We start from the raw sequence: 24,148 nt of genomic DNA on the forward strand, positions 1-24,148 counted from the left end.
GTGGTGTGGATGATGGATGGGACAGCTAGCAATAACAGCAGGGTAACCATTTAAAAAAGCTTTCTTTCCTAAACCCGGGCAATGCTGCGTACTTCAACTAGAATACCGTAACTGTGAAAAATACCAAACTGCTCTTTTAAATGAGCCTGACCTGCTGTATATGAACAGACAGGCGGACATTTATCAAGTAGGTGCACAACGTTGCTGGCTCAGAGCTCCAGGGTCCCAGCCAGCACTTGTGTGGACCTGTAACCCCCCACAGTATTTCCACATCCCAAAGACATCAGTGTGAGTGACCCCCATGTTTGATGCCTACCTTGCTCCTGACAGTGACGAGACAGACTTCGGCTTCTTGTTTAGCCACTACATCACGCCGCCTCCACATTCACAGACGGGACTGGATTTTTAATGGCTAGAAAGAAATCTGAAGCATTCACACAATTGAGACGCATCCTTGCGAAAAAGCTGAAACAAATCTGACGAGAAGAAGGCCGGCACACATGAAAAAACGTTGACCACCATTCGGATTTCCAAACTCTCAAAATTGTTTAATAATTGCTTTCACTAGTTAGCCTGATTTTTGCAATTGCAGACAAGCAAACAGGAAAATGGCACTTATTTATATTGTAGAGGCCTGATCCTGCATCCTGTCAAAAAATGAACTATCGATTTCAAGTGCAAACTGCCAAGAAAAACTTTCATCCATAAAATATGGCTTTTTTTAACACAGTGAAAAATTATATAAAATCACTGAATTTTTTTTTTGTTTTGCTTTAGTGAATCCACAGAAAGCTTTAAAATTAAAAGAAAATAATGATCACTCAAAAGCAACCCGCTGTAGTCATGTCAAAACCTCAGGCATTATAAATAAGCTTCACTGTCTATTTTAAATAATAAAATATATTAAAGTTCAACTCTGCGTCTTCACATAAATAGCCACAAAGCAACAAACCTCACATTATTTGTTTTAGTTGTAGGATAACAACGTGTCGTACGGGTACCCGACACGCCACTCACTCACAAATCCTAAAAAATGGAACCGCACACCCACAGCGTCTTCATTTTTTTTTCCCCGGGGCATCAATTATGGCTGGCACAGCCGCGAATGTCCAAGTTTAACTCGACCCCCTGATTATTTTTGCCACTTTTCTCAGATGTGGAACTTCTCTTTAAAACATTGAGCACTCCCGTATCACAGACACATCTCGATATCAGCCATGCTGCTCAACTCTGCATGGCTGAAAGGCACCAATGATACTAAATAAGTTCTTCTGTGACGAAGGCTGAAATCCTTGTCCACGCGTTCACCTCAAATCTCAGGGCTTCTTGATGCTGGGTTTTAACTTCTGTTTCCGTAGATGGGCCTCGATTTCATGACGGAAGACAAGCATGCCCAGCTGACCATGCGAGGCCTCATTCATGGCCTTGGACTGCATGCACATTTTGTACTGTTCGGGTGTCAACTCATCCACACATCGTTTTTCGTGCCACAGATGGAAGAGTCCACGGACGGGCGTCCGCACCACGATCAAGTTACTGTGCAGGTACTTCCTATACAGGTGGACATCTTCTCCACCCCAGCCCTTAATGTCGATGTCAAAGCCACCTGTTGAAAAAAGCAAAGAGGGATTGAAACTGGGAAGCATGGAGTGAAACTGAACTGAAGCTCAACAGATGATAAAAACAACGACAGAGGGGTGACACAAGTCTGACCATAGGTGCAACGAGCCTGGCAGCAGGCCTATCGAGACTCAGGATTTCTGTCCACGACTTCTGATGGAGAAATTGACTGTTCAGGTGAACGTTGCTGTAGTTCATATTGATTTTTAACTGTTCTCGGAATAAAAGTGTATATTAAAATCCGAAGAACACCAAACAAGAGTCGTCCACTCAGAGGGTGAGTAATTTAAATTAGCAGGACTCGCCTTAACTGTGGAAACACTGTTTATGTACAGGGAGATTCTCTCGAAAGAGGCCCAGAATATTCTGTAATAACTCTCGCTAGGATGAAGTAATCTGAACGAAACAAAGTGCAATGTGCTCCTCAGTATATGGAGCTTCAGACAAGCCTGGGATGCCCCTGCGTCAGAGCGATGAGGGTTTAACTTCTGTTTGCAGCTTCTGGGAGGATATCGCCCGTACCCCTTCACTCAGTCACTCGACTTCCCTTCGGGATGGTGGTGTACAGTATTGAGCAGCGCGTCTTCATGGTGTGAACCTATTGTGCCACCAATTCGTTTAAGCGATGTCAGAATCAACTGGATGATCGTGAGTTAACAGAAGGTTACTTCCAGTAAGATGGAGCAAAGTGCTACACAATGGCAAGGAGCATGGCAGAAATTGAGTCCTTCTTCGGCAACAGGGTAATTTCATAGGGGCCCTGGCCACCACGGTCGCTGGATCTGACACCACCAGACATCTTCCTTTGGGGTCTGCTCAAATTCAAAGTCTATCAGAACAAGCCTCGCACTGTGGAAGATTTGAAGGGAAACATTAATGTAAAATTGCTGCTATCCTATGAGACGCTTGCCAATGCGTTCAGGAACATGGAGCTCTGCGTCGAAATGTGTCTGGCAGAAAATGGAAACCACTTCCAGCACCACATGTAATACAATCGATTACACATACGTCAAGGTGTTGAGCGTATTTTTTTTGCTTCATCCTAACAGGAGTTGCAACAGAATGTTCAGGGCCTCTTTCGAGTGAATCTCCCTGTACGTGTAATACAGATAGAGTATAATAACTTAGAAACATACACAGTCATGCTTTTACATTTTTAATATATATGGACATATTAAGATGTGATCTTCATTTAAACAGCATCTATAGATAAAAGTGGTGTGATTAAAAAACGAAAAATGAACTTAGCAATAATACATTCAACAAAAAAATGAGCAAATATGCCACGTCTGTCTGTGGAAGGTGTCTCCAGCAGGGGGCGCTTGCTCCCTGGGATTGTGTTCTTAATTGAAATGCACGACATACTTGAACCAAATGTCCCTTCAATAACCACAGTGGAAATAATCAGACGAGAGAAATATGGTACTAAAAGACCGAATAGTGCCGAACTTGCTTTAACCTCCTTAGCGTTACGTATTTCTCAAAAAAAAAGTTGTCTTGAACTTATTAATTCACAAAATACATTCCTGTTAGCATATTACATGATAACATTGTATTGACTATATTATACAAGATGGGCCAGAGGAGACTGGACTTACTAAGGAGACTCAGGACTCTGGGAATGTTCTACCAGTCCATAGTAGCCAGTGTGGAGTTCTGTGCTGCAGTGTACTGGGGCCGCACCCTGAGCTCAAAAGAAGCACAAAGCCTGAACCTTCACAAGGTGAACCCTGGGCACAGCTGTTGTGGAAAAGAGGGTGGTGGCAAATCTCCTCCAGGTGTGCTAAAAGGTGCCTCTGGGGGTCTCTTCTGCCCACTGCTATCAGGCAATTCAGTGCTTCCTCCCACCATACCTGTTAAGTTCATTTTGAAATTTCTGCACAAAATACATTTCTTTATTTAATTATTGATTGATTGAATGGCTGCATTATGTCCTGTGAGCCTGTATTCTTGTTTTTTATGTTTCTACTGCTGTATGCATGTCAATTTCTCCTTGGGATTAATAAAGTTAATCTAATCTAATCTAATGTTACTTTTATTTAATTTAAAAGCCTGATTTCCCTCTAACAATTGCACAGACAGTGCATCTCTATACAGTACACAGAATATCTATGGAATACCACTAGGGGGCGAGCTCATCCCATACTAACACTTCACTATCTGCAAATGGACCCTGCAATACACTTAAACGCAATCAGGACTTCCAAACTCTTAACCTACCAACACAGTTAAAATCTTAATGATGAATGCTTAGCTGTTAATTAGATTTTCAAATTTTAATCAAAAGCAATATCGGAGGTCAAACTCACTGGGAAGATGGCTTTAAACACTGAGCTCAAACACAGGTGTGCTGCTACACCATTCTGTGGCTTAAAGGGCCAGAGTTTGCTAATTTTTGACAATTTAATAATATTAAGAAGTGTTGACATCTTACTCCTCACTATTTGTATCAGTTTCTGTAAACGCGGTCTCCTCTGAAATGAAGGAATTCTGAAAGGATCATCGGTCTATCAAAAAGCAGAGAGAGAACTGTGCTGAACATGTCACTGATAAGTATTACGCATGTCTGTAGGCTGTCAAAAACGGCATGTGTGCTTATATGAAACTGCCAATGTGGGTGCCTTCCAACACAGAGGAATATGAGTGTCAATAATGGATATGTTATAAGGGAAAGAAGGGCGGTGTGAGTCTCATAGACACAAGGAGTCACATCTGCCCCCTTTAGGAGAAGTGCAGGATACCATTTTTATTCTAATTAAATAAGCACACATACAATGAATACATAGAAGTGAGGCATTTAGGGTCAGCTGTACTAGGCTTCCATCGCTGACAAGTGCAAAAATTCATATGTTCTTTTATTAGACCATTGTCCTTATATAAATACTAGGGGGCTTTGCCCCCTGCTCACTTAGCTTACCAACCCCCCCGGCCTGCGGTACGCGTCAGCCACTTTGCATCTCTGCTGCTCGCGTATGTGGATTTCACTTTCACCAAACAACCAATCTTTTAATTCTAGCGGATACGCCTCTTCATTTTGAAGAAACACTATTTTTCCCCAATGGCAACACAAATTACACGATCTACAAGTTTAAATCCAAACAATATATTCAATCTCTTTTCGCTGTTCCGTTTTTTCACTGAGTAATAATTTCCGTTTGCTTGCGCTAATGCGATCTTTACTATCATTTTTTGAGACTTTCAAATTTTAGTACTTTCATTATCTCTATTTGACTTTTATTTCCACCCCCGGGCATGGGGGCACAAAGCCTTGTCTCGCAGGACATGAAAGTATCTCTTTGAAAAGGTCACGTCTCATCCCAAGATTTTTATTATAATATATATATATATATATATATATATAAAACATGCTAAGGTCTGTCCATCCTTCACACAATTACAGTAGAACCTCGGGTCACAAATGTCTCGGACCATGTACAAATTGCGACCACACACTCGGGTGACGAACAAGCCAGTTTCTCTTCCAGTTCGTACGCACCGATGACTTCTGCACGTGTTCAGTCTCTTCCTGTGCATTCCCTGTGCAACGAGTGAGAGAGTGTGAGCGAGTGAGAGAGAGAGAGAGGCGAGCGAGTGAGTGAGTGAGAGAGAGAGAGAGAGAGAGAGAAGGCGAGCGAGCGAGTGAGTGAGTGAGAGAGAGAGAGAGGGGGAGAGAAGGCAGTTAAAGAAGGCACCAGGCTTGTTTTTAAAGAGACTGCAGTGTTAGTTTTCTCTATTGTTCAAGGTTTTCTCAGTGTTATTCAATGTTTTTACATTTACTTTACTATTACGCTGTACATTCTATGGTATAATTAACTACTTTTATGCTTAAAAATCTTTAAAAAAAATATTTACATACAGTTTGTACAGTCCGGAGCGGATTAATTGTATTTACATATAATCCTATGGGGGAAATTACTTCAGGTCACGACCAAATGAGGTTACGACCAGAGTTTTGGAACGAATTACGGTCTTGACCCGAAGTTCCACTGTGCTTGTAAACTACTGGGGCTAGATCTTTGAACTTGCTGTTAATTGACTAGCTTATGTCCATATACATTCTAGTAATTAAAAAAAAAAAATCTGAGTTTGGGGTAGCCTCAGCAGACTGACTGACTTGTGTTTGTGGATTTCTTATGGCAGAGTTACAGGCAAACAAAGCGACGTGGCAGAAAGAAAAGCAACATCTGCTGAGTGTCAAGCAATGTCATGTTTCAGCCAGCATTTCTTCCCTGGCTGGAGTTCACAGTTGTGTTTCTTGCTTGTATTGTGTCATTTTATAACATTTAATTCTATTAATGTTTCTTTTATTTATTATGTACATTTTTTTGTGTGTTTATTTATAACTGGAAAAGCCCTGGGTTATATCCCATGTGTTTCGTGGGTGATTCCCCAAGGGGCAAGGCCACCTGCCAATCACAGCCCTCTACTCTGTTTATGGGAGGGCCTTCCATAGTTGCTGGCGGTTCATTTCACACACACTGAGTAGAGTGTAGAGGAGTGTAGAGTTTCTGGTATTTAACTGTGCCTTTGCTATTGCCTTTTGTGTTTTCTGGATAATTTGAACCCGTGTTCTGTTTTCGACTACGCCTTTGGATTCTGTATTGGGACTGTGTTTGCACTGGATTGCCTTGCCTTCTCAGGTAATTCCTTTTTGCTCTTTGGAGCTTTGTGCACTGCAGAGCTATTTGTTAAAATAAATAATGGATTTTATAAAGACTTTTCAAGGCCCTTTTCGGTGTCCAGTCGGGGTTTTCACAGTATTTTTTCCCCCTAGTGGGCAATTTTTAAAAGTGCTTTTGGGACTTCCAAATCACGACAAGCAAATCATAGAGGCTTATGACATGATGTAGAACACTGTAATAGGAAGAAGAAGACATACTGAATCCTTTTAAATATTAAGGTATAATGCACAAACTTATTTACATAATGTTACTCTAATGGGTGGCACACAGCAGGCAGGATGACTGCCGACAGGGACTGTGGCACTGGACAACAGCAGGGAGTAGAAATGCTCTGACTGAGAGAACGTGCCACTATCATCATGCCAGAGAAGAAAGGGTGGGGGTGCTATGTCCTCTTCCTGTTCTGGCATTGCATGCCCAGCCATCCTGAGGCCCAAAGCAAAATTCTGATTGTGTCTCCACCATTCTGTCTCCTGCAGTTGCTGGTGTTGTCAATGACTCTCTGCTGGCGCCCCATGTAGGAGACTGTCAAGGCAATCTGGGGCAAAACATACTGTTACCTAGTCAGTCAGAGGTCATCGATCCTCCAAAAGTGTTGGTATCCTTCCACTATTTAAAAAACAGTCACAATTCTCCATGAATTGAGTTAAAACGGACTAAAGTACTTGGCGTCCACCAGTCTTTATTCCATTCTCCATTGAGCAAACTCTTTACTTTTGAAAATGGAGTCAAAAATCAAAAGCAAATTGTGTGCTTTGTGGAATCCAGAATGAAGAATGGTGGATGCCAAGTGCTTTTGTTAGTCTCAACTTACTTGTGTGATAGCAGGATTTGCTCTATTTGCTATATATTTTATGTTAGTCCCTTTGTTTATCCCTCCACTTTGTCATAAATGGTAAAGACACCTTTTGGGTTCGTCATGGCCTCCTTGGTAGCTTGTTCACATTATGTAAATGGCTCAGCTGTCTGTGTATTTCTGGGATTCCTGGCGTTTATTGTCCCTTTAAATGTGCATCCACGTCTTGTGCTGTGTAGGTGCTACCCCAAGAGACAGGACCACCCTGATGTCACAACCTCTGAGGAAAAAGACGAGGAGCTCCGGCAGCTGTACACGAATGTTGTATTTGGTAAGTACAGGTTGAGTTATCGTTTCCTGTGGGTGCTCCAGTTTCCTCCAACAGTCCAAATACATGCAGGTTAAGTGCATTGGTGATTCTAAATTGTCCCTGGTGTGCCCTGCGGTGGGCTGGCGCCCTGCCCAGGGTTTGTTTCCTGCCTTGCGCCCTATGTTGGCTGGAATTGGCTCCAGCAGACCCCCGTGACCCTGTAGTTAGGATATAGTGGGTTGGATAAGGGATGGTTGGATGGATGGAGGTTGAGTATCCCTAATGTGAAGTTCCAAAATCCCAAAATATCCAAATTATTTTTGGCCCCAGGCATTTTGAATTAGGGATACTCAACCTGTCTTGTTTTTAAGGTTTGGAGTTCCTGTTATTTTAAATTTCTTTATGGTCTTTAGATTATTGTTCAGGATTATATTTTGGCACTTTTTTTACCTGGGATTGCCTTTTAGACAACTGTTTTTTGCTCTTTTTGAATCTTTCCTCTTATTCTTGATTAATACATACAGTATATTCACCCACAAAGAATACTCATTTCCTTCTGGTTACATTTTTTATTTCTCTTGTAAGGCATTTCTATATTTTAAGACTGTTCTCCCATTTTGGGCCTGATCAGGCTGAAGCCTGCAGGTAGTAGTTAGGGGATAAGCACGTCAAGAGCGAGTCTCTTCTGGTTTGGCCCTTGAAGATTCTTGTGGCACTTTTTGGAGGTCCCAACCCCTTTTTGCCATGCGTGAGACTTCATCACTCAACATCTCCACTGACTTTGTATAAATTGGTGGAAACATCTGGGGGCCTCATGAGAGATGCAGCCCCCCAGTTCAGCTCCCTGAGAACGGCTATAGGAGTCATTGAGGCCAGGGCTTCGACCCTCCAAACTTTGAGAGCATCGATTCAGTTTTACAAAAGCTTCTGTTTATTTGAGATGTCATTTTAATAATTTATGAGCAGCCCAGGCACAACAGAGGAAGGTTGGATTCCCTGTTACCTTCCCCAAAGTCATGTAGATGTGCCAAGTGTCACATTTCAGTGCGCTCACCCCACTGTCATTTAACAGCAATCATGTTTTGACACTAAAGGAAGCTGGGGATTCTATTATAGACCAGCAAGGAATAATGTGATGAAATGCACTTGTCAAAATGTCCATCTTCAGATTGAGCTAAAAGAAGAAAAAGATGAGCTACGCACCGCTTTGGCAGGTAAATGCTAAGGTTTTATATCCTCCAAAGTCTTTTATAACATCAAAAAATGACTGCAAATTTGATTTTCTAAGGTCCTTTCAAAAGCAATCAGCAAAAGCAGCTTTGTGGACCCTTCTACTAAGGGACGTGAATAGTTCTGTCTTGTTCATTTCAGCTGAAGTCTCACATTTGAAAACAGCTGAACAAAACGGCTGTGGCAGATTGGAGTCCTATCGCGGGGTGCATCCTGTGCTGAAATCGGGTTCAGAAAATGGGTGAATTTAAAGAAGAAAGCCAATCTTTTGCTTTTCCTCTGGGAAAAATAATTACACCTTCTGATAATATATCAGTTTTCACCTAATTTACTAAAAATGATATTCTATTAAATTCATTCCTTCATTTTCTGGAGCCACTTAGTCCATGTCACGGGGAGGTAGACACTACTTCTGATGCAAGGTGTCAGTCTACCACAAGGCACACTAATATCAGGCCAGTTCAACCATTAACCTAACAAGTTCACAAACTAGCCCAGACGTGATGCCAGACCACTACAGTCATCTGCAGGATGTTGGAGAAATGTGGAATAAATAACCAAGTGGTGTGTTGGAGAGCAGGGCTTTACGGAGTCTGAAAAGAGAGGTCAAAAATCCAATAAATCATAGAAGAACAAAGCACAGAAATAACTACCACACTCACCAACTCCCAAGTGCATTCAAATGAACCACAAGAGACTCTGGATTGGCCCACCTTTATAAGGCTGAAGGCAGTTCCCGTTGGTGGCTCCCAAGAAACCCAGCAGGAATTCCCATTTGGACTACAACTCCCATGCAGCCCTGTGGGTGTGCACATGGGAGATCCAGCAGACGGATGTTGCTACCTCACACAATGGGGGAGCTCATGGACCTGGGAGGCTTCTCTCTATGCATCCATTATAAAGGCTTCTCAGCTGGGTATGAAACCGTCCAACCCAGCAGGAGTGCCGGCCAATCTGTGTCCTCTGTGACAGCAACTGATGGGCTCTCAGCCTGTGAGGAACGAGATGCTCTGGTCTGATGAAACCAAGAGCCACGTCAATATGAAACCAGGCACCAGTCATCACCTGTACAATAACATTCCAATGGTGTAGTGTGACGGTGAGCCTTGAAGACTAGTAATTGGCATGGGAGAAAGCTGAATGAAACAAAGTTCAGAGATATTCTTAATGAAAACCTGCTCTAGACTCCTCTGGACCTCAGACTGGGCTGAAGGACGATGACCCTAAGTACAAAGCAATGACAACACAGGAGTGACTCAGCGTCTACTATGTGAATGTTCTTGAGTTGACCCACCAGAGCGCGGACTTCTCCAGAGATCCGGAGAACAGCTGTTTACCGATGATCTCCATCCAACCAGACAGAGCCTGGGAAGATCTGCGGAGAATGATGGAGGAAAATCTCCAAATCCAGGTGTGTTGAGGTTGCTGTGTCTTCAGGCTGGAAATGCTAACAAAGGAGCTTCAACTAAAGACATTGTGTCAATGTGATATTTTAATTTTGTTTAATGGTGAAAATCAGAATTCTAAAGTCTTGCTTTTGCTTTGTCGTTCTTGGGCACTGAGTGTTGTTTGGTGAGGGAAAAAAATAAATTTAAACAATTTTAATATAAGGCTGCAACATAACAAAATGTGTAGAAATGTGAAGGCGTCTGAATACTTTCTGAAGGCCCTGTACCTGACCTTCTCAATACATATAACATCGTAGTGTGCGTTCAAATCTTAGGATTCCACCTACTAAAGATTCCAAGGATTGATAGAACAACAATGGGAGGTCAGGTTTTTAGCTACAGGGTCTAAAGCTGTGGTATGATCTGCCTGCTTGTATGAGATGCCCCATTTTATCTCAGCCTTTAAATCCAATCCAAAGGCTCACAACTTTAGTCAAGCATACCTGATTAGAGTCGCTGATTAGCTGGGCTTATTAACCTTCTGCTTGTTAGTCATTTGTACAAAAATGAGAGTAAAACATTAACTGTACACTATTACTGACCCTCCGCCATTCTGCTTCTCTTCTGAGTTTCTGCTTGTGGCACTGCTCTACTGCCATGCTGTTGCCTACCCATGGGAAAGATCTGAGATACTGGGAGCATCGGAATCGAAAGATTTTGTTGTCTGATTACACTGCCCAGCACAAACCTACACTTCAGAATGCTTAGGATGGCCGTGTGGTGGTCTACAGAACTGTGTTTGTGTCTGACTTTGAGTTATAACAAACCATGGACTCCCAAAGGTTTATTTTCTCCAGGGATGCTGTTGACTGGGGTTTTGGTTAATACTAATATTAATGGACAGACATTTTTAAGATCCTGTCACATTAATCAGACTGACATTGCTTTGTTTAACTGTATAAATATTCATAATTGTGTATGTGTGCTACATGAAATGTTGTACTTTACCCACAAACTGAATTGAAAATTGAATTGAATCTTTGGCATATGTGTAGAAAAGATACCAACCTTGTATGATGTTATTTATGAATTGATTTGTCTGTATATTGCCAACGTTACACATTTCAGCATTGGAGTCCAAGCTTAGACATTCTTCTGTCAGTCAAAGTGTCCCTGATCACCTTGCAACGTGTCATAGGAAGCACTGCTATGGAACAAAAGATGGCACAAATTCAAAGTGCCTCACAAAGTTTGCTTAGACACAGGAAGCAGAGTGTTATGGTGTGAAGACCCTTATCAGAACTGGCTGATGTTAAGAGAGGCGCCCTACAGGAGACAGTGCTGGGGCCACTTCTTTAATTTATATAAATGATTTAGATAGGAATATAAGTAACAAGCTGGTTAAGTCTGCAGATGATACCAAGAAAGGTGGATTAGATAATCGAGACTTGGACAGCTTACAGGCTTGGGCAGATTTGTGGCATATGAAACTTAATGTCAGTAAATGTAAAGTATTACACATAGGGAGTGTTAAATAAACAAAGGACGGTCTGAAAATCGAAAATACACTTTATGAGAAGGATTTAGAAGTCATAGTGGATTCTAAGCTATCAACTTCAAGCCAGTGTTCAGAAGCCATTAAGAAGGCAAACAGAATTTCAGGTTACATAGCACCCTGTTAGTGTGGAGTACAAGTCCAGTGAGATTGGGTTCAAGCTTTATAACACACTGGTGAGACCTCATCAGGGAGTACTGGGTGCAGTTTTGGTCTACAGGCTACAAAAAGGACATAACAGCACAAGAAAAGGTCCAGAGAAGAGCGACCAGGCTGATTCCAGGGCTACAGGGGATGAATTATGAGAACAGATTAAAAGAGCTGAGCCTTTACAGTTTAAGCAAAAGAAGATTAAGAAGTGACATGATTGAAGTGTTTAAAATTATGAAGTGAATGAGTCAGGTGGATTGAGACTGTTATTTTAAAATGAGTTCATCAAGAACATGGGGACACCGTTGGAAACTTGTTAAGGGTATTTTTCTCACAAACAGTAGGAAGTTTTTCTTCATATAAAGAATCATAGACACTTGGAATAAGTGACCAAGTAGTGTGGTAGACAGTAGGACTTTAGGAACTTTCAAAACTAGACCTGATATAATTTTGGAAACATTATGTGGATAGGATGGCATGTTATGCTGGGCTGAATGGCCTCTTCTTGTCTAGATTGTCTCATGTTCAAATGTCTTCACCACTAAGGTAACAGACCTCATTTCAGAGAACACAGATGACATCTTCATTACTCATATGTGTCTTGAACCTAAGCATGCAATGCAACATAACCTTGCAGGTTTTCCTGGTGCTTACCTATGTTAATAAAGTCTGACCGGTACTGACAAGTCATTCCAAAGCCGAAATCCCTCCAGAATCCCGTGTCCTTCTTGATGACCTATAAAAGCAGCAATAAAATTAAAAAGATACAAAGATAAACACTTGGGTCTGTTGCCTTTGGCAGCTTCCTTTTAGCTGGGCACTCCCTCATGCCATCCATGCAGAGTCTAAACCTAGATGACATCCTTGTTCATTTCTGGTAAAATCCATTCCTTATAGTGTTGATCGTTGACATGAGCAGCTTGTCTGTGGGATGAAACAGAACCGCAGTACACAGAGGGAATCCTACATGGATACGTAGAGAAGATGAAACCAATACATGGACAGGGCATGGATCTTTGCACAACAGTGTCAACCACTAAGCCACCCTGAGTTAGACAGACAGACACCACATCATTTTGCCAGATATGTGAAATGGACTATATTAGTTAGACAGATAGATAGAAATAAATGGCACTATATGATAGATAGATAGATACACTGTAGATAGATAGATAGATAGATAGATAGATAGATAGATAGATAGATAGATAGATAGATAGATAGATAGATAGATAGACAGTGTAAGTGCAACAGAAGGACAGGCATCCTGGCTGGCATGGGGGATGTTTTTTTGTCCAGCCAGAAGGACATAATGGAAGGACAGCGGGAGTGCAGACAGAACCTGGCCAGAATGCCCCACTTGGGAGAGAAGAGTAATAAATGGACTGGGCAAATGTGGATGCCAACAGCAGTTCATTCCCCCAAATTGCAAGTTGCAGTGGTTTTTGTTTGGAGTGAACCAAGTTAGGAGTTCCATAGAGTGGCATGGGAATCAGAGTCTAGAAGAGCAGCACTGTCAGGGTTCTTGGGTACCACCAGAGGACACTGCCAGGGAAGGACTGCCCTGGTTTCCACACAACCCAGAAGTGCTTCAGATGGCCAGTGTTGTGATACCGGACGCAGTCCAGTGTCCATTTTAAATGAAGCTCACAGCTTCTCCTCGAGGAGTCAGCAGGCAACACTCACCAGGATGGTGAAAGGAGAGAACAGAGTCTTATTGGCCGTGTTCATTGTTAGAAGTGGTTGGCATAACCAGCAGTTGTGTTGGGAGACCTTGTGTCTGTGGTTTTGGGGCTCAGTGGTACCCTCTTGTGATTACAATACACTCATACTGTAGACAGATACATGATTATGTAATAAATCTTTAAGAACATATTTGCCAAATAGGAACTAAACCTTCACTGTGCTGAGATAAAACATTTGACCAAAACAGTCCAGGTGCAGAGATCCACATTATTAAATCAGGTCAAGAAATGGGGGCTTTGTGTTTTAAACTGTCTTCGCTTTGCAGAGATAATTACAGGATGCCATTATATTTATGGAGTCTGCACTGGGAGGAACTCTGCTTTGTTCTTCTGCATGGATTAAGACAGACTGCGGGATTTGACACTTTGCTGGAGTGGAACACTTTTGTAAGTAAAGCACCAGTCTAAAGGCCTTCTTGCTATAAGGAGTGGCAAGAAAAAAATATGTGGACCCTTTGTAGTGAGCTGGTTTTCTGTGCTAATTGACCATACAATGCGATTTGATCTTCATTTAAGTCACAAGCGGAGACAAACACAGTATGCTCATGCTAATAACACAAAATGATAATCTTTCACGTCTTTATTGAATGCACCCATCAAACATTCACAGTGTGCTGTGGAAAAAGTCAGTTAAGCCTTGAATTTCATAACTGGTCGATTGTCCTTTGGAAGTGATAACCTCGAACGAGAGCTTCTGGTAGCGGTGAATAAGACCTGCACAATGTTCAAGAGGAATGTTGGGCCATTCGTCCTTACAGAACTGTTTCAGCAGAGCCATGTTCTTAGGATGTCTGGTGTGTACAGCTCTCTTGAACTCATTCCACAGACTCTCTATTCGGATACGGTTTGGGATCTAACTGGGCCTCCCCAAAAAGTGGATTTTCTATTTTTGAAGCCATCCTTTAGTATATTTACTTCAGCGTTTAGTTCGTTGATGCATTACCCAGCTTCTACTGTTTTTCACTCAGCCACCCTGACATTATCCTGTAGGACACCATGATACCATTGGGAATTCATTTCCCCTTGATGGTGGCAAACCGTCCAGGCCCTGTGTAAGCAAAGTAGCCCAGAATCATGATGCCAAGTCTACTGTAGTTAACCAGGGGGATGATGTTTTATGTTGGTATGCTGTTTCCACTGTTTCCACCATAGATAATTCTGTATATTTTTCCTGAACAATTCAACTTTACTTTAATTAGTACACAAAACATTTTCCCAATAGAGTTGTGGGGTGTCAAGGTGTTTTTCAGGAGAGTAATGGCTTCCTCCTCCATGTAATACCATGCGTGTCCAATGTTTTGTGTGTGGTATGCTGAAGAACAGAGATGTCAACCTGTTCCCATGATTCCTTTAAGCCTTTAGCGGTTACTCTGTTGTTCTTTTCTAGCTCATTGAGCATTCTGCATTGTGCCTTTCAAGTCATCTTCTACGGAGAGCAGCCACCGTACTAAATCATCTCCATTTATACAGTTTGTGTAGCCGTGGACTGACAAGTATACAAACTCTTCTGAAAGTACTTGGTCATGCTTTCCATCCATCCATCCATTATCCAACCCACTATATCCTAACTACAGGGTCACAGAGGTCTGCTGGAGCCAATCCCAGCCAGCACAGGGCACACGGCAGGAACAAACCCTGGGCAGGGCGCCAGTCCACCGCAGGGTGCACGCGCACACACACACACACACACTAAGCACACACTAGCGACAATTTAGAATCGCCAATGCACCTAACCTGCACATCTTTGGACTGTGGGAGGAAACCAGAGCACCCGGAGGAAACACAACCAGACACGGGGAAAACATGCAAACTCCACGTAGGGAGGAGCTACCACTGTGCCACCGTGCCGCCCGTTATGCTTTCCAGCTTCATGCAAATCCACAAATCTCGATGATAGATCTTCTGAGATCCTTTTTTGCAAGGCCCTCTTCACCTCAGCAAATGCTTCTTGTGAACTGTAAACTCAAAATGGCCGTGTCTTTTTTACTGGTCAAAGTATCTCTAAACCACTCCTCAAATCTAGTTTCATTAGCTGGACTCCAGGTTTGCTAACTCCTTATTCTCATTAGCTTATGTTGAAGTCATCAGCCTAGGGGGTTCACATATTTTTTTTCAACCTACTATTGTGAATGGATGAATGATGTGTTCGATAATACAGGAAAAATACAATAATTTGTGCATTATTAGCTAAAACAATTGTGTTTGTTCATTATTGTGAATTTGATAAAAATCAGATGGCATTTAAAGACAAATGTAGTGATGTATTTACTTGCCACTGGAAGGCCTCATTCAAAGCATTGAGACCCTTAAGGTGCTGTGGGGCTGATTTGCTTTCATGTGTCTGTCATCTTTCTCAGTCCCTCACTTATCTAGCGCGATACAAAACAGTGAAAGAAAAATGTGCCAAACTTTCTTGCATGCGTATGTCCGTGTATTCCACCTCACATTTCATGGCTCTGTCTGATCTGCTTTAATTATGCGTGAATAATTTACAGAGTATACACTCATGCTTGGTATCACTACTATAACCAGATATGCACTGTTGCAGTATTGGTATCTGAGGGGTACATTAGCTGACCATAATGATTCACTGTACATTGTGTCTTCACTGCTGGATTAACACTAGAATTACCAGAGCCTACGAAAAACTTGTAGATCCATCCCACCTTAAAACGTTTCTCACCTCTCCGTCAGCGTCTTTTGTCCTTTAAATGTGTTGATAAGCAGCAAACAGCAAGCAGCTTGCTATCACCCCCCACCCCACACAGTTTTCTCAGCTCAAGTCTGTTACCTGAGTGCCAGTTGCTTAGAGTTGTATAGAGTGAGAAGTCAAACAAAATCACACCTTTTATAAACACTATATTGTTATTTGGAACACTTGCATTTCATGTGTGTTCCGTGTCTACAGCAATCTATGTACAGTTGTGTTTGAAAGTTTGTGAACCCTTTAGAATGTTGTATATTCTGCATAAATATGACCTAAAACATCATCAGATTTTCACTCAAGTCGTAAAAGTGAATAAAGAGAAACCAGTTAAACAAATGAGACAAAAATATTATACTTGGTCATTTATTTATTAAGGAAAATGATCGATTATTACATATTTGTGAGTGGCAAAAGTATGTGAACCTTTGCTTTAGTATCTGGTGTGACCCCCTTTTGCAGCAATAACTGCAACTAAACGTTTCCAGTAAGTTTTGATCATTCCTATACATAGGCTTGGAGGAATTTTAGCCCATTCCTCCATACAGAACAGCTTCAACTCTGGGATGTTGGTGGGTTTCCTCACATTAACTGCTCCCTTCAGGTCCTTCCACAACATTACGATTGGATTAAGGTCAGGACATTGACTTGGCCATTCCAAAACATTAACTTTATTCTTCTTTAACCATTATTTGGTAGAACGACTTGTGTGCTTAGGGTCGTTGTCTTGCTGCATGACCCACCTTCTCTTGAGATTCAGTTCATGGACAGATGTCCTGACATTTTCCTTTAGAATAGATATAATTCAGAATTCATTGTTCCATCAATGAAGGCAAGCCATCCTGGCCCAGATGCAGCAAAACAGGCCCAAACTATGATACTACCACCACCATGTTTCACAGATGGGATAAGGTTCTTATGTTGGAATGCAGTGTTTTCCTTTCTACAAACATAACGCTTTTCATTTAAACGAAAAAGTTCTATTTTGGTCTCATCTGTCCACAAAACATTCTTCCAAAAGCCTTCTGGTTTGTCCATGTGATCTTTAGCAAACTGCAGACGAGCAACAATGTTGTTTTTGGAGAGCAGTGGCTTTCTCCTTGCAACCCTGCCATGCACTCCATTGTTGTTCAGTGTTCTCCTGATGGTAGACTCATGAACATGAACATTTGCCAATGTGAGAGAGGCCTTCAGTTGCTTAGAAGGTACCCTGGGGTCCTTTGTGACCTCGCCAACTATTACACACCTTGCTCTTGGAGTGATCTTTGTTGGTCGACCACTCCTGGGGAGAGTAATAATGGTCTTGAATTTCCTCCATTTGTACACAATCTGTCTGACTGCGGATTGGTGGAGTCCAAACACTTTAGAGATGGTTTTGTAACCGTTTCCATCCTGATGAGCATCAACAACTCTTTACCTGAGGTCCTCAGAAATCTCCTTTGTTCGTGCCATGATACACTTCCACAAACATGTGTTGTGAAGAGCAGACTTTGATAGATCTCTGTTCTTTAAATAACACAGGTTGCCCACTCACACCTGATTGGCATCCCATTGACTCGAATTTCACCTTCAAACTCACTGCTAATCCTAGAGGTTCACATACTTTTGCCACTCACAAATATGTAATATTCGATCATTTTCCTTAATAAACAAATGACCAAGTATAATATTTTTGTCTCATTTGTTTAACTGGTTTCTCTTTATCTACTTTTAGGACTTGAGTGAAAATCTGATTATGTTTTACATCATATTTATGCAGAAATATAGAAAATTCTAAAAGGTTCACAAACTTTCAAGCACAACTGTAAACACATCGTTAAAAAAGAAATGTTTTTCATGTTTAGTAATAATTGACAAAATGTAGACATGAAGTGTATAATGTGTGAAGCCTGAATTCCAAATATAAAAGAAACACTTTCACAAAAGATACAAATATAACAAAACAAATGCGCTTCCATTCAAAAATATAACTACAGAAAAACAACCCGCGTTAGGGTGTGACATTGACACGCACTTACTATGACAGCTTTGGTGGCACAACAGTATCAACAGTAATCAAAGCTTCACGGGTTCGATCCCCGACGAGTTCGTTTTAAGCTGCTCTTATTCTTACAATTTTAGAATAAAAACATACATCTGATTCCAGTCTATAACAGCTGGTGTAATTTATGATACTTGTAAAGGTTAGCTTTATTTTTTTTTGATTAAGTTTTATTTTCTCAGCCGCGTTTCTTTTTTAATGATGTGTTTACTGTACATAGATCATTGTGGACACGGAACACACATGAAATGCATGTATTCCTAATAACGATATACTATTTATAAAAGGGGTCATTTGCTTGACTTCTCACTCAATACAACTCTAAGCAACTGACACGCAAGTAAACAGACTTGAACTGAGAAAACTGTGCGCAGGTGGGGGATGTGATAGCAGACTGCTTGCTGTTTGCTGCTTATCAACACATTTAAAGGACAAAAGACAAAGACAGAGAGGTGCGATGTGTTTTAAGGTGGGTCGGATCTACAAGTTTTTTCATAGGCTCTGGTAACTCTAGTGTTAAGCATGCTATGCTCCTTGCTATGTAGCGCAGATTGGGTAGTGACGGGGGGAGCAGCCAAATATAGTCTTGTATTACAGGCTCAGTGGATGTCAGTTAGTCTGAGTGATAGGAGCTCAGGAGATGTAGAGAGGGAGATAAAGGACTCTGAGTGTTGTTGTCTTTCAGTATAATTTTATCACAGGGATGCATGGTGGCATAGCTGTTGGCACTGGCATATTGTTGGTCATGATTTTCAGTCCAACATAGTTGGCAGATGCTGTCCTATACCTCGCAGACACTTTAAAGACAATTTTGCCATTATAAAGTTTCTTCTTCTCTTTTGACTTCAGTGCATTTTGCCAAGTTTTCCAAACGTCCGGAACATTTCTGAGTTTTCAACAAACTTGGGGAGAATTGATTCAGCGGGGGTTTGCTCATTACTAGTCATGACATACAAAGAAGACTTAAATTAACACGGAAAAGCCTTAATTCAATTCCAATAAAAAATAAAGACATACCAGTTGCTGTTCTATAGATGGTGCTGGATCATGATGGCCGTAGATTAAAGCTGGATTATACAGGCTGAAAAGGACTGGATAGAATACCTTTTTCCCTAAAAGAAAGAAAGAAAGATCAATTATATCACTGTCCAAAAATCAAATAAATACACTTTTGGGAAACATAATGCATTTAATTATAATGGTAAGCTTGTCAAATCGAGATATTAACACCTTAAAAAAGCCAACAGCGTGATAATCCCACCTCCCAGTGTGTCTCCAGAGAAATGACTTGACGGCAGTCATGTGGGCTTTTAAAAAACAGCGGGCTCCCAGCAAACAATAGAAGGAGCACACCTACAGCTTCAAGAATATGAATATGTGCCAAGTATAGTCCTCGCCACAGGGATACCACTGTAAAGGGATCATCTGCAGTGCAGATTAGATGTCGCTGTGGGCATTCTGTGAGAGACTTCGACCATAAATAAATGTCAAGGGGCAATTTAAGACTGCAGCTGAGTGCCGGATGACCACTGATTCATTAAAATGGATCACAGGTGCTTAAAGAAAGAAGCGCACTTCGATTGTCATTTAGAAAAATTAGCCTTTGACAGGAAATGTTCCAACACTAAGGACTTATTGACAAATTCATCAGTGACAGTGGTATGCTGTTTGTTATTTTTACATTTGCTATGTATTGTTTGTTATTTGCTAGATATTACAGTAGGAAATCCACTATATACACCAATCAGCCACAACATTATAACCACCTACCTAATACTGTGTAGGACCCCCTTGTGCCACCAAAACACCTCTGATCCATTGAGGTATAGACTCCACAAGACCTCTGAAAATGTCTTGTGCTATCTGGTGCCAAGATGTTGGCAGCAGATCCTTTAAGTCCTGTAAGTTATGAGGGTTTGACCTCCATGGATTGCACTTGTTTTTCCAGCACATCCCACAGATGCTCGATCAGATTGAGATCTGGTGAATTTGGAGGTCAAGTCAACATCTTGAACTCTTTGCCATGTTCCTCAGATCATTCCTGAATACTTTTTGCAGGGTGGCAGGGCACATTATCATTCTGAAAGAGGTCCCAAGAGAAAGAGAATGCCAGGAGCCAAGATCTTCCAGCAGAACACTGCCTAGAGCATCACATTGCCTCCGCTGGATTGCCTTCTTCCCATATTGCGTCCTGCTGCCATCTCTTCCATGCACCCACCCTGCCATCCACATCATCTAAAAGAAAACACGATTCATCAGACCAGGCCACCTTCTTCCATTGCTCCACGGTCCAGTTCTGATGCTCACATGCCCATTGTAGGCATGTTTGGTGGTAGACAGGGGTCAGAATGGGCACTCTGACCAGTCTGCATCTATGTAGCTCCATATTCAGCAAACTGCAATGCACTGTGCGCTCTGACACCTTTCTGCTATGGCCAGCATTATATTTTTCTATAATTTCTATTCTACTACACTAGTTCTTCAGTGGGATCAGACCAGACGGGACAATCTTCACTCCCTACACGCATCAATGAGAATTGGGAACCCCATGGTTTACTGGTTGTCCCTCCTTGAACCACTTTAGTAGGTATTAACCAATGCATACCAAGAGTGCCCCAAAGATCTACTGTTTTGGAGACCCAGTCATCTAACCATCACAATCTGGCCCAATCAAAGTCGCTCAGATCCATACGCTTGCCAATTTTCCTTCTTTTGACACATCACCCTCAAGAACTGATATGCTGCCTAATATATCCCATCCTTTGACAGATGCCATTGGAATAAGATAGTCAGTGTGATTCACTTCACCTGTCAGAGGTTTTTAATGTTGTAGCTGATTGGTGTGTATTATTATTATTATTACGCTCTGAAAAGAGTATGCAGAGATATTCTCATAGAGATACCTAAAATTGAACTTCAATTGTCCTCAGGTGGAAACATTCCTTTTTTCAATTGCTGAATAAATATATAAATATATCACTAGAGTAATTACTAAAAGGTTAGGTTGGGGGCATGCACTGGTACGGGGTGTTGCTGCACCCACTACATGTCAAAACAGCTTGGGATGTGGGTTGGCACCCCCACATAAAGACATGTGGTCCAGTTCCACCCTCCAGAAATGACCCTCTATCTGCCACAGCCAGGTGTTATGTGGGCATCCCCTTGGCCTGGTCCAGCAGTTTGGGTCCTCAGCAATGATGATTTTATGAGCCGGATCACCCTCACGGAATCATGCCACATGGCCGTAGTGCCGTAACTGACACTCCCTCACAATGCAGGTAATGTGCCTCATTTAGGACTCCATGAGCAACTGCTCATTCAACACAAAGTCAAACCAACGGTACTCAAGGACTCCCTGAAGAGACACAGTACCAAAGCAGTCCAGTCTTCATCTCAGGTCACTGGATAGCGTATATGTCTTGCAAATATATAGCAAGACAGGAAGTACCAGGACTCTAAAGACTAGAACCTTCGTCCTTTTGTAAAGATATCAGGAGCACCACACACCCCTTTCCAGCGACCTCATGACCCCCATGCTCTCCCAATCCGTCTACTGACTTAATAGAAAGAGTCACCAGAGACATGACTGTCACGGACTCTCTCCGCAGAAAGACACACTGCTGATGGCTGTGCCCAAGAGGTCATTAAAGGTCTGGCTCTTTGGTTTTTATCAGGACACTCGTAAGCCCAGACACTCAGACTCCTCACTCAGTATCTCGAGAGCCCTGATCAGAACCTCCATTGACTCCGCGAAGATCACAGAATCGTCAGCAAAGTCAAGATCCGTGAATCTTTCTTCACCAACAGATGTCCCACAGCCACTGGACCCCACAAGCCTGCCCAACTAAAAGAAGGAAAACTAAAAAAAAAGAAAACTTCTGACTTTGCAGTCCCAGTCCCAGTGAGGCCTTATGCAGGCGTATTGCTGTTGGTATAAAGGAGTCTCCTTAGTGTTTCTTGACACACTTGTGCTGAATAACTCATTGGCTGTAAGTCCCCAGTGTTTATGTGTCATGGCAAGGATGTGCAGCATTGTTCATAATGGCCATCAAGGTTGTTTTCATTCTCTCTCCCATGACTACGTCCAAGAGGTCGAGTTTGTTGATGTGGTGGGCCTCTCTTGAAAGTAATGTTACCAGCCCTGCACGCCACAGCACACCACAGTGTAGAAAACGTATGGGCTGAAAGTCCTCCGTGTTGATGTGTCAGAGAGAGGATATGCAGCATTGGTCATAATGGCACTCATTTTTTATTTAATTCTTTCCTCCTTTACTATCTCTAGGGATGCGTCCTGTAACTGAGGCTGCCCTTTTAATTAGCTTGTTGATTTGATGGGCCTCTCTTGACGTGATGTTACCAGCCTAGCACACCACAGTGTAGAAAATGTCACAGGCCATCACCGAGTTGGAGAAGATGTGAAGAATGTCACTACACACATTAAAGGAGCGCAGTCTCCCAAGAAAAAGGAGTCTCTCTGCCCTTTCTTGTATAATTCCTTTGTGTTATGAGACCAGACCAGTCCAACCTGTCATTGATATGGACCCCCAGGAACTTGTAGCAGTGCACCACCTCTACATTGACTACATGAGTAGTGACCGGACATAGAGGCTCTTTGGTGTGGTCAAAGTCAATAACTAGCTCCTTAGTTCCTTAGACAATTCTTTCTCCACCTGACTCTTCTCCACTGCATCACTTGGTCAATTCAGTTTGCCACAGGAGGACGCCAAACAAGTTCTGAAGACATCTCAAGGAGAAATAAAGCAAACAGGAGGCACCTGACCACAATTTGGACTGCCACAACAAAGAGTCTGCATACTTCTATGAATGTGAGATTTCAGTTTTTCATTTTTTAACAGATTTGCTAACCTTTTGGAAGACATGTTTTCATGTTTGTCATTATGGGTTGTTGAGTGTAGACTGATGGGCAAAAAGTTCCATCTAAAATGAAATGTAAAAGTAAACGTTCTCTGGAGTGCCAACCGGCAGCAGTTACAATGGTTTCCTTGGGCATCAGCGCTACGGTGGATTTCTTAAAGCACACGGGCACACTGGATGACTAAAAATATCTGTGACTCCGGTGGTAAGCCGATCTGTGTAAGTCTTGAGAGCGTGGGGTGAAACTCCATCTGGAGCAGCTGCTCTGCAGGATTCCATTGTCCTAAAGGTCCTGTGCACATCAGGCTGATTGAGAAACACAAAGCCCTGTGCTTAGGTGGCGGTCATTAATGAGGGGATCTGGGATTTCAGGTTTAAGGGGGTACAAAGAAAATTTTAATTCATCTGGAAGGGACAAAGGAAGTTAAATTACTGGCATTCCGTTGATAGCTTGTGAGAGTGGCCAGACGGAGCTGTAAATCAATCCTTCAGTTGGTTTCCAGTCTCTCCTTGTATTTGGATTACACACCATTGGGCCCTTGAGTAAGACCCTTAACCAGCAATTGCTCCATCCTGAGTAGGACGTTAAACTGCAAGCAGGTCCTCCAACTTGCAAGAGAAATTTGGGGGTTGGTGACATGATTGGCACTCCAGCCACCGTAAAAAAACTGACACTGTTCAATCCCATTTGATCTGGTGTGGTGCTGAGGTGTCACCCATCGCACGACTGCACTCGGGTCCTAATTTGGGATCCTGTGGTGGGTTTGACAACGTGCTGTATCGGTGCAATCTCCCTCTCATGCTGTGACAATATATTTCCAAAGTCAATCTAAACTCTCTATGGATATTTAACTGAAGAAGAAAAACTCCAAAGTTCTTCTTTGCCCAAGTGTCCAAGCCCTACACATTCATACTTTGTCAAGAACCCTTTTGCAGCAATAACGTCCTTCATTCTTTTGGGTATGTAAGTTTGTCCCAGTTTTGCACATTGTTCAGGAGCGACTCTTCCTTATTCTTCTTGGCTGAATTTATAGGGATCCTCTAGGTTGGTG

At 42.1% G+C, this 24,148-nt stretch overlaps 1 protein-coding gene across 3 annotated transcripts in view; it reads right to left on the bottom strand.

Annotated features, from left to right (window-relative positions):
- Positions 1–529: 529 nt before the first annotated feature.
- The window catches only part of csgalnact1a (chondroitin sulfate N-acetylgalactosaminyltransferase 1a), a 451,987-nt gene continuing 428,368 nt past the window's right edge, over positions 530–24,148 (bottom strand). For all 3 annotated transcript variants that reach the window (XM_039750360.1, XM_039750359.1, XM_039750361.1), the window contains 3 exons: positions 19,239–19,333; positions 12,386–12,467; positions 530–1,606 (listed from right to left, as the gene is read on the bottom strand). In XM_039750360.1, coding sequence (XP_039606294.1) covers positions 1,317–1,606; positions 12,386–12,467; positions 19,239–19,333 — 467 coding nt within the window. In that variant the 3' untranslated portion in view covers positions 530–1,316. The remainder of the gene's footprint in view (positions 1,607–12,385; positions 12,468–19,238; positions 19,334–24,148) is intronic.

This window comes from Polypterus senegalus, chromosome 4 (assembly GCF_016835505.1).
Source record: "Polypterus senegalus isolate Bchr_013 chromosome 4, ASM1683550v1, whole genome shotgun sequence".
Classification (NCBI taxonomy): Eukaryota; Metazoa; Chordata; class Cladistia; order Polypteriformes; family Polypteridae; genus Polypterus; species Polypterus senegalus.